At 53.4% G+C, this 11,538-nt stretch overlaps 1 protein-coding gene across 1 annotated transcript in view; it reads right to left on the minus strand.

Moving 5' to 3' along the window:
- SLC2A1 (solute carrier family 2 member 1) overlaps positions 1–11,538 on the minus strand; it is a 20,329-nt gene that overhangs the window by 4,543 nt on the left and 4,248 nt on the right. Inside the window, exons 3-4 of the mRNA XM_006153728.2 lie at positions 905–1,065; positions 497–737 (exon numbers count right to left, since the gene is read on the minus strand). Coding sequence (XP_006153790.1) covers positions 497–737; positions 905–1,065 — 402 coding nt within the window. The remainder of the gene's footprint in view (positions 1–496; positions 738–904; positions 1,066–11,538) is intronic.

The raw sequence follows: 11,538 nt of genomic DNA on the forward strand, positions 1-11,538 counted from the left end.
GGGAAAGAGCTCCGGTTCTGGGGGCCGTGGCACTAATGTGAGCCTGACCTCTCTGAAGCTCAGCTTCCTCCTCTGTCACGTGGGGAAGGTGGGACTGCCTTCCAGCATTACGGGGAGGACAAATGACATTCCATGTGTGTCTGGCACAGAGCATGAGGGCTGCGACTGCCCCGTGAGGAGTTTGGGGGAGCCTTCTGGCAAGAGGATACTGTGTGCCCGGAGGCCGGTGTGTTAACAGAGTACAGCGTGACAAGCACAGAGGCTGGAGTGTTAAAGGAGTGGTGGGGTCCCCTATGGCAGCTGGGTCGGGATGGGAATGATCAAGCAATCTGTCAGCTCTTCCACCAGGAAGGCCCACAGGAGACTCGGGAGTTTGGGAGTGGGGTGTGTTCTCTGGGACTTGGGTCCTGAGGCTGTCCTTCGTGCGCTGAGGAAGGCCACTGGATGGCTCATCAGAAGCCCTGCCCTGCTGGGTGCACACCCAGCTCTGGCTCACCTGGGCAATGAGGATGCCAACGACGATTCCCAGCTGGTGCAGGGTGCCCAGGGCCCCGCGGAGGGCTGTGGGTGACACCTCCCCGACATACATGGGCACGAAGCCCGTGGTCAGGCCGCAGTACACGCCGATGATGAAGCGGCCCAGGATCAGCATCTCAAAGGACTTGCCCAGTTTCGAGAAGCCCATGAGCACAGCAGACACGAAGGCCAGCAGGTTTATCATCAGCATTGAGTTCCGCCTGGGGATCACGGGTCAGGTGGGATCACAGGTCAGATGGGTCTCTGGACTCCCTTGGGCTGCACAGGGGCTGGATCATAGGCAGGACAGTCTCCCCGACCTCCACCCCACCTGGGACTCCTGGGATGAAGACATGGGTTCCCCAGGGCGGGGCCAGGACCCTCTTACCTTCCAAAACGGTTCACAAAGAGGCCCACAGAGAAAGAGCCAATCATGCCCCCAACGGAGAATATAGCCACGGAGAGGGACCAGAGCGTGGTGAGTGTGGTGGGCAGGATGCGCTCCCCATAGCGGTGGATCCATGTCTGGTTGTAGAACTCCTCGATCACCTGCAGGAGGAGCAGCAGCCTGAGTGGGCGCCCGAGGCTAGTCTTTTTTCTCCCCTTGCACCTTCCCTCAAGGACAGCCATGACCACAGGCTGCTGCAGAAGGCCCAAGGTCCTCCCTCTCTGTGGGCTTCAGTTTCTGCAGGTGGTAAACAGGTTGGGCTCCACCTCTGGAGTCGTGCCAGCTCTCCCCTGCCCCCACGGTGTGGCTTCCTGCATCCCATGGTTTCACATGCTCTGTGTAGCTTGCTGGGAATGACAGCTGATGAGTGACAGTGGGTAAGGCGGAGAGCGGAGAGGTGCACAGGAACTCCTCCCAGCTGCCCCTTTTCTCCTCATGGTGCCATAAGGCCCAGTGTCTGACACTTGTGCCCTTTCCACCCCCTTGCCCAGGAGGAAGCACAGATGGACAGACGGGTTCTGCTGTAGGAAGTGCAGGCTCACTGACTTTACACTCAGGGCCTGGTGTGATGAACTCACACACTTCACCCCTAAGGTGTGCTTGTGAGGCTCCCACTACCACTTTCTGACCCCCAGGCCCAGCTTCCTCGTGCTGGCCTGAGAGGGCCACTTGAAGAATCCAAGGCTCCCCCACCTTCCCCACCCCCTGCAGCCCCAAGATGCCCAGCTGAGAGACATGGGAAAGGCTACAGACAGGGAAGCAGTTCCAGGAACTGGAGACACCTGTCCCAGTACAGGCCTGCCCACTAGTCCTGCCTGTCCAGGGGAGGGCCTGGCCGGATCCCAAGGACAGGACGAGCGGGCAGCACCAGTTCTGCCTGAGCACAGTCATACTCTCACAACACAGATATGCACGCAGTGCCACGGGACTGGCCAGACCCACCCAGCCACACGTGTATCTGGGCACAGGCCCAACCACCCAGAAACGGCTTCCTGTGCACACATACTGTCATACACATTTGTGCTCATAGAACTGTATATTCCTGGATTCAACTGGACACAAACCTGCCTGCCTCTCCTCCCCCTCGCTCCTTGGAGCTCACACACTCCGTTCCATGTAAACCTGCCCCACTCTGGTACCCCTCCCAGTGCCCGCTGCAAATTCACGTGCAGACAGCATTATACAGCTCTTCAAACTCCACCCTCACGGCTCGTGGTCCCCTGGCCCTCTGAAGCCATAGCGGTCTAACAGAAGCAGAGGCTGAGTAGACTTAATTGCCACAGAGGAAACTGAGGCCTGCAGTCCCAGAAATGCCCACCGAGTGTACTGGACCTGCTCTGCGGTGCTTCCCTTCCAGCTGTCGTGAGTCCTTGGCCTCTAACCATCTTTATCTCTGCTACTGCTGCCAGGACCTGTTCCAAGTCTGGAGATATCTGACTGAAGCCAGGCCCCAAGGGACTGGGTTCTGAATCTCAGCCCCTCCAAATTCAGATTCCAGCTCTATTTCCAGTTAACTCTGAGTTTGCCTCACCTCTAAAATGGAGACATTAGCTGTAGCTACTTCACAGTACTGCAGGGAATTAGTGCAGCACAGTATTTCTACAGTACATGGAACCATCACCCCTAAAACGATGCCAGTGCACGCTGCCGCTGGCCTGAAGGCAGTGCAGATTACTGACCAAGTCTAACCAAACCTTCACCCCACAATCAGAAATCAAGGCACCCATCAGGTATCAATCCAACCTCATTACTTATCACCACCCTCTAAACATCGGCCACACCTCTGCTCACCGCACCATTCTCAGCTCTCACGCCTTTGAGATGCTGCTACTCCCGCCCGGAAGGCCCACCTCGCCTTACTGCTGAAAGCCTTTGAGCTCCAGCTCATAGATTTTCCCGACTCCCAGGAGTTTGTTCTGAGGACAGGGACCTGACTGGATTCATACCACGGACGCCTGGGGAGTGGATGGTGGTATTAATGAATCAAAGGTGTGAGGCTTTCCTCCTAGAACCCCTCGATTCTGCTGGGGGCAGAGAGAAGGCAGATCTTAACAAGACACAAATTCTGCGTGTTCTCAAAGGATAAAACCAACCCTAGAGGAGAAGTGGCTGGGAACAGTAACGCCCCGTTTATCAGGCTGCATGGAGAACAAGCTGTTCCGGACAAGGGAACTGTCCAGATAAATGACGCTGCCCCTTGGAGGGCCCCGGCTTTCCTGACCATCATCAAGGCGGCCATCTTTTTCCCTCCTGGCACTATTACTTTGCTGGCCTGAGTGACCAGACCTATGAGCAGGGATCTAAGCCAGTGGTGTCCTTGGGGCTCTTGCCCCTCCACGGAGGCAGGAGAGGTGTGTCCATGTGCCCACTGGGCACTGATGGCTTTGATTTCCGCAGCCCACAGTTTTCAGTGTCTTCCACTACCCTCTGTGGTTCCAAGGCTTGCCTCATACAACTCTTCTTTTAAAACCTGCCAAGAAGTTATCTGATGAAACATGTTTGAGTTGTGTGCAAAGAATAAATAAGTGTTGAGTAATGGCGCCACGAAGAATAAATAAGGGCTCCACTTGAGCTCAGTGGGCTTCAGGATGTGACCCTGAGATTTCTGATGGCCAGCTCTGGTCTTTAACTCTCCTTTTGAGATATTGAGGGCCTTGTGTCAATACATATTCTCAGAGCCCCAGCCTCAATGGTCTCCTGTCTGTGGTCACATGGTCAGAGGGCAATCCTTGCCTAAGGCTAGCTCCTCTGAGGCTCACTAGCCCTTCTGCTACCCAGACCATATAATGGGGCTGAGGAAGGGTGAGTAGCCAGCCTTCTTCACTTGAACCTTGGCCCCAGACTCATCTTCCCAGCTGCCCCGAGCAGCGCTTTCTGGCCGGGCTGAGGCTGGGCATTAGGTTTCTGGCTCTTACTCTGGGGCATGACAGTTCTGGAAGAAGCCTAGTTTGCCTGCCATTGCTGCTGCTGGTTTGAGGGCTGTGTCCTCTCCTCCTTGGGTGGCCACATGGGTAGAGCTCCAAGCTGACCCTTGGCCCAGGAAAGGCAAGGAGTTTGTGGAGAATAAGAACTCTACATGGGGAAAACTCAGCGCCACTTCTTTCACCCGTCACTGCCCTCAGCATCCATCGGGCGCCCTTCAGGGAGGAAGAGCTTGCTTACTCCTGCCCTTCAGGGCTCCAGACCGATCTCCACAGGGCTACAGGCAGCCTCCGTGGCCCTGCTCCTGTCTGAGGGAGGCCACCACGTGCCTGTTCTGAATGCTCTCACCTCACATGCCCATCACAAGCCTGGAAGTTCCCTTTGACCCTGCCATTGCCTCTCCACCCCATCTGACAATCCCCAGGTCCTCTCTTCTGTCTCCTGGTTTGTCCTACCTCTCTGTCCACGTAGCACCTAACCTGGGTCTCACCTGGACTCTGCTCCTGACTTCCCATCTGCCATAGGCAGATCCCATCTCCCAGTGTGGCAGCCAGAGTCCTGCACCAGGCTTAGTTGCTCATCCCCTTCCCAGCCCACTTACGGCCTCTGCACCTGCCCAGGGGTCTGTGAGGGTATGCATGCTGGGGGAGAAAAGGGGGATTGTCATGGTCAGCCTGTCCAGAGCCCAGGGGCTATTAGAGATCTCTGTCTAGGCCCCTCATTGAACCTAGAGGGCAAAGAGGTCCCTGGATGACACCGTGGGTTGCTCCAGGCAGCGGAGATCCCTTGGTCTGGATGGTTTCCAGTAGAGACTCCTCCCTGGCACTCTCCTGGGGGATGGGGGAGGTGTCGTATATACCTAAGGACATCTCGCCCCTGCCCCCACAACTATGCTCAGGCAATTGTGGGTGAGGACCACATGCCTGCTCTCCACTTCCTCTGTGTCTAGGCAGTGTCTGCAGAGGACACGAGCAAAAGCTCACTGCCAGACACACGAATAAGCTGCTACTTCATCACTGTTATTCTCTCAAGGACAGAAGCCACCACTATCAGTGGAGCGTTAGGGCACAGTTTCCCTTTTGTAAGTTGTCAGAAGACAAATCATTGCCCTAGGGAGTATGTGGGGTAAGGATGAACCTGAAGGGTTTCTGCCTGTAGCCCTGCCTGCTGCCCCTGGTGGGAGGACCCAGCAGGTGTATAGTCGCAGAGGTCAGGGGCCCCATGGCTAGGCTTCAGCGCAGGGGAAGGAACAGGTTTCTAGGCTTCAGACAATGAGATTGCATGCCTAGCAGGTAGTGAGTCCCCTGTCTGTGGGAAGCAAGCTAGTCAAAGTGTTCCAGAGCAAGAACTGGCAACATGTTATGCAAAAGGCTGGCTAGAACACGGAAGACAGGGCCCAGAAGCCACACGTGGCCTTTGTGGCTTATTTTTCTTTTTTTCTCTAACCTTCAAAAAAGCCATTTTTAGCTCCCAGGCCATATCAAAGCAGGCAGCTGCCTGGAGGTGGCCTTCCTGTCAACCTTTGATCTAGGGTTCTAGACCACTGCCAGGAGGCGTGTCAGGGAGACGATGTGTGTTTTAGAACCTCTGGGGGTCTCACCATCCTTCCCTGTAGACATCCCTCTACCCCAGGAGGCCTGGGTCTTCTAGATCATCTGCAGCAGGGATTTCTGGGCCAGATCAGTGGGTTAAAGCTCCTCCTCAACTCTCTCTCCCCTCTGCTAGAGGTCAGTAGGAAGGAAGGGGTTAACAACCAACCAAGCTTTCGGCTCCAGTTAGGAGGAGGAAGGGCCAGCTTGTCCAGCCCAGTCCCTCTGCCTGGCCTTGACTCTGTTCCTGCCTCCTTAACCTTCCAGTTGGGGCTGGCCCCTGCATCTCTCCTCCCCAGGCTGTCAGCCCAGTTTCTGTCTCCATAGCAATTCTAGCCACACCTGAGGATCAGCAGGGAGTTTAGAGCCAGATGCTCCAGGTGGGCCCCCTGGGGACTGGTCCTGAACAGGGGAGGGAGGGAGTAAAGGAGGAAGAAGCCCAGGATGGAGCCAGAAGCTGGTCCCCAATTCCACAGCAGACAGCCCTGACAGGGCTCGCCTGCAGACCCAAGCCAAGCCTTTGCTCTGACCACAGAGCCCTCTTCACCAGCTCCTGGCCTCCAGGGTCCCTCCTATAGCAGTGAAAGTCCCATCCAATGTTTTGTAAGTCCTCAGGACAAGGTGTCTCCTCCACCCATGGGCCCTCCCTCTGGCAGACCTATCAGCTCCCCAGTGGAACCCGGACACCTCATACCTCCGCACGTTCGCTTGTACTTATCTGACTTGTGCTTAATCACCTTTCAGAGAACGCAGATACTTCTCTGGAAAGCCTTCCTCATTGTTATTCCTTTGTGGCAGTGGTTCTAAAATGGGGATGACCCCCTACTCCTACCTCGCTGAGGACATCTGCCAATGTCCAGAGACTTTGCTGGTTGTCACACTGACTGCTGGCATCTGGTGGTAGAAGTCTGGGCCGCTGCCAAACATCCTGCAATGCACGGGACAGCTGCTCCCAGCACCAAGAATTAGCCAGCCAAAGCACTGATGGTACCAACGCTGAGAAACCCTGCCTGATGGGTCGAGTCCCTGTGCCCTCTCGTCTGCTCCCCCTGTGCCTGGCCACACGGCCATCAGCTGCCCTTAGACAGCTAACTAGCAGGCACCATGTACTCCCTCTAGACTAAACTTCCACATGGTGATGAACTGACTCATGAACGTCGCTGGGGCCCAGCATAAGCCTAGAGGTAGAGTCATCACTAACTGGCCAACTAGCCATGGATCTGAGGGCCTTCGGTGATGATGGGACTGCGAGAGTCCAATGGTATAGGAGATTGTGCAACTGTGTGTGGGGAAACTGCTGAGATATCTGTACATGACTGAGCTTGACTCAGCTCCAAGGCAACAGCACAGGGGGTTAGCTGGTGGCAGCTGTAGGTGTGTGAAAGGACGTTTAGGTGCAACCCTAACCGGGCCGACTTCCATAGCAGTCAAGGGCGCAGACGGGAAGCGGACTCCCTGGATTCAAATTACAGCTCTGGCACGTGCTCACAGTGTCCTTGGTTCAGTTGCTTAACATCTCTGTGCGCCTGTTTCTTCTTTTTTAAGAATTTATTTGCCAGGGACCAGCAGTTAGCATAATGGCTATGTCACTGGACTCCCATTTAGTCGACCACGGTTCGTGTCCTGGACCTGGTGCCTTAAAACTCACGCTCGGTGCGTGTGTGTGCGTGCCCAAGATCCTGAGAGGAGAATGGAGAAGGGATTGTGGCGTGGCCATTCCCCGGGGGGTGATTTCTCACTTTCTGTCTCTGTCTTTTTGGCAAGCGCATGCACCGTATAGCAAAAGCCTCTCCAAAAAAAAAAAAAGAATTTATTTCCAGGGGCCGGCAGGTGGCATGGTGGTTAAGGGTGCTGGACTCCCAGATGGCCAACCATGATTTGAGTCCCAGACCTGGTGGCTTGCTTTCTCACTCTCCACTCTCACTCTGTCCCTCTCTGGCCAAATTAAAATAAATGAACTACATTAAATAATTCTTTTAAAAAAACAGAATTTATTTGCCAGGGGGCACATATAGTCACCAAACAGAGAGATAAGGAGAGGAAGAAAGTACCCCTCAATGGGATGTGGTCATCCCACAATCCCTTCTCCATTTCTCCATCCTGTTGGGCTTTGGGGCATGGATGCACACACACCCAGCATGTTCTTCAAACCAATGGGGCTGGGATTCAAATCACCCAGTTGGCCATGTGGGATCTGCTCCCTTAACCATTAAGTCAAGAATTCTTTTTATTTTTTTTCCTCAAATTGCTTACCAGAGAGAGAGAGAGGAGAGAGAGGGAGAGGGAGAGAGAGAGGGAGAAAGCATCCCCAGGGGAGCATGATCACAACACAATCCCTTTGGCTCCACTCCTACACCCTCTTGGACCTTGGGAATGCGCATGTGCTTCTGTGCATATAGTCAAGCTGTTGAGGCAGGGGTTTGAAAAGCAGAGTTGACTACGTGTTTAATAAGAAACAGCGCCTGTTTCTTATCAAACAGGGATTATGGTGCCTACTTAATGAAGTTTTTATGAGGAAAGATTAAATTACTATATTTTTCTTAGGTTTATTTATTTCTTCCATGAGGGAGAGAACCCCCCAACAGGGTCTTGATGACACAATGCACCCCTACTCTCAGCCAGCCCCAGATCACAGGTATGTGGGCCTGGGGTACTCAGGGGACTCTTTGGATGTGGATCTGACACATGGTGGTTAAGGGTGCTGTACTCCCAGATGGCCAACCATGATTTGAGTCCCAGACCTGGTGGCTTGCTTTCTCACTCTCCACTCTCACTCTGTCCCTCTCTGGCCAAATTAAAATAAATGAACTACATTAAATAATTCTTTTAAAAAAACAGAATTTATTTGCCAGGGGGCACATATAGTCACCAAACAGAGAGATAAGGAGAGGAAGAAAGTACCCCTCAATGGGATGTGGTCATCCCACAATCCCTTCTCCATTTCTCCATCCTGTTGGGCTTTGGGGCATGGATGCACACACACCCAGCATGTTCTTCAAACCAATGGGGCTGGGATTCAAATCACCCAGTTGGCCATGTGGGATCTGCTCCCTTAACCATTAAGTCAAGAATTCTTTTTATTTTTTTTCCTCAAATTGCTTACCAGAGAGAGAGAGAGGAGAGAGAGGGAGAGGGAGAGAGAGAGGGAGAAAGCATCCCCAGGGGAGCATGATCACAACACAATCCCTTTGGCTCCACTCCTACACCCTCTTGGACCTTGGGAATGCGCATGTGCTTCTGTGCATATAGTCAAGCTGTTGAGGCAGGGGTTTGAAAAGCAGAGTTGACTACGTGTTTAATAAGAAACAGCGCCTGTTTCTTATCAAACAGGGATTATGGTGCCTACTTAATGAAGTTTTTATGAGGAAAGATTAAATTACTATATTTTTCTTAGGTTTATTTATTTCTTCCATGAGGGAGAGAACCCCCCAACAGGGTCTTGATGACACAATGCACCCCTACTCTCAGCCAGCCCCAGATCACAGGTATGTGGGCCTGGGGTACTCAGGGGACTCTTTGGATGTGGATCTGACATAACCAGAAATATTCTCTTGTGGACTGGTTTTGTAGAGTGTCATGTTTTCCTGTTGTGTCACCACCTGGCCCCTGAATTACTATTTCTAAGTGCTTAGAACAGTGTCTGGCACGTAGTAAGCGATAAGGGTTTGCAGCAGTGGTGAGAGGGGGAGGGGAGAGGGGACGCGGATCTCTCTGGATCTGGGAGATATAAGGAGAGACTATCTGGAGCCTGGAGCCTAGCTCGGTTTGAGGCGGCAGAGGCCTGGGGTTGGAAGGCAGGTCTTGCTTCCAGCCCTGTTCAATGTTTCACTCAGCAAGCTGGGTCAGCTTGAGCAGACCCCACCACCTGGGTAGACAGGGCTCCCCCTTTGTCAAACAAGGAGGCTTGAGCCAACAGGCCATCAGTCCCCTTCCAGCCCCAACTCTCTGGGTTCTGAGGATGCCTCATTCTCACTGGTGCCTGACACCGGTCACTTGCCAGCACCTCATGACTTCCCAATGGCCTTTAGTCATCTTTGCTGGCAACTCAGACACTGGGGAGGGGAAAGGCAGCTCCCAGGTCAGCCCAGTATGGTGGCCACGATGCCCTCGTTCGTTTATTTGCTCCCTCTGTGGCTGGGCTCACCTTCTTGCCATCCTGCCTCCACCTCCAGAGAGGGATGTACAGTATGGATGTCACAGGGATGTTCATCACTCAGAATGGGGCAAGGGACAGGCACAGAGTGAGGGAGACGTGAGGCCTGAGTCTCCCTCTAGCCCAGCTTCTCACTCTCCAGGTGGCCTCGTCTAGCCTCAGTTTCCTCATCAGCAAGATGAAGAGATAATCTGAGCCCTGTTGCATGCTGTGAGGAGATAATTTTGGGAACAGTGCTTTGTAAACAGTTAAGATAATATGATTAATTAACCACTTCTAGGAGGAAGCCCTCTGGGGCCTGTTTCATGGAGAACAAGTTTCTAGTAATTAAGAGCACAAGTGGTAACCTTACATTAGTGAGGCAATCTCTTTTCCAGAGGAGCAGACCGTGGCCAACCTGGTATCATTTCCTAGGGGCCGTTCTGAGCGGATGAGGGATGCCTGCATGCCCTGTGCAGGAGTTAGCAATTCTGTCCACATCCGTAGGTGTCACGCTACTGCGTTTCTGCACAGCCGTCCCCACTGCCTGGACATCTGTTCTTTCTGCCTTTGGAGCCAAGCGGCCCCTCAAGGTCTAGCTAGGCTGCCAAGTCCTGCATGAACCCTTCCTGTCTTGTCTATCGGTCCTCCCCAGCATTCCCTCTATGGGCTCTCACAGTAACCTGAAGCCCTCCACTAATGACATTCTATTTTTTTAATGGCATTTTCTCTTTTTGAAGTTTATTCATTCATGACATTCCATGTGTGAGAGAAGGGGGGGCACCTTTGACAGAGTGTCATGATGCCATCTCCCTCCCCCAAGCCGTCAGCTCGTCAGAACCTCGGGCACCTGCGATGTCAGTTGCTGTGTTCCAGGTCAACTGGGGCTCCAAACCCACGGTCAGTTATGTGGCTTCCAGTACTGTTCGGCACACTGTGCCATGAATCTAGGCCCATTCTGACTTCTTTCCAAAGGGTCTTCCCACCCTTCTGGATGGTGAATCCTCAGAAGGCAGGGACAGGGCCTGGCCCAGCCCAGGGATGAGGCACCTCTCACCAAGGGCCAACACCACTGTGTTCACAAATATACCCCCTCCACCATCCAGGGAAGTTTATAGCACAGAATGGACGCTCAGTTCAAGTGTGGCAGAATCAAATGGCCCTGCCATACCAGGACTAGGGGGGTGCTTCGCCCTGTTACTGTACATTGGTGCTGAGCTGCGCTTTCATTTCTTACCCTGTGCTCTCCTATCCTCTCTTTCCATGATAAACTGATTACCTGCAATCTGCTCTTGGCTGCAAAAACTACAGCCAGGCTTGTGCGAAGTGTTTGCAAAGTGCAAAAGTAAATAGACTGAGTGCCCGAGTGCTCGCCCCGGAAATGCCACTAGATTTTAATGTGTGCTCTCAATTCTGGCTACTCAGGTCTCTAGCTGCGGTCCTTAGAAGCTGGTTTCTGGACTGACACTGGCACAGGTGCCTACAGTTGCAGTGGTCCTTCTGTGGCACTCCGGCCAGCTGTTCGGCCCATCCTTACATAGCAGTCAGAACCTCCTGCCTATTTCTGATGAAGCGAGAGCCCCCGAGGACAACTTCATTCTAGATTTGTTTACATCCTCCACCTCAGAAGCAGCTTGGTCACTCCTGGTCAGACATAGCCACTTCTTCCTGCTCCAACAACACCTGCCCCCTGGAGGGCTCTCCCCCTGCTGCAGTATCTGCTCCTACTCCTCCTCTGCTGATTCCTCACATCTGTGCTTAAAAACAAAATCTTGGGGTAGGGGGTAGTAGGTGGGGTGGTGGCTAAGGCCTGGATTCCACTAGATTTCAGACCCTGTGGTTTCAAAAATCACTCTGGGTGTGCGCCCAAAATCCTGAGAGGAGAGTCAAAGAAAAGGGACTGCGGTGTGGCCATCCCCCTGGGGAGTGAT

This window comes from Tupaia chinensis, unplaced genomic scaffold, assembly GCF_000334495.1.
Source record: "Tupaia chinensis unplaced genomic scaffold, TupChi_1.0 Scaffold000387_1, whole genome shotgun sequence".
Lineage (NCBI taxonomy): Eukaryota > Metazoa > Chordata > Mammalia > Scandentia > Tupaiidae > Tupaia > Tupaia belangeri.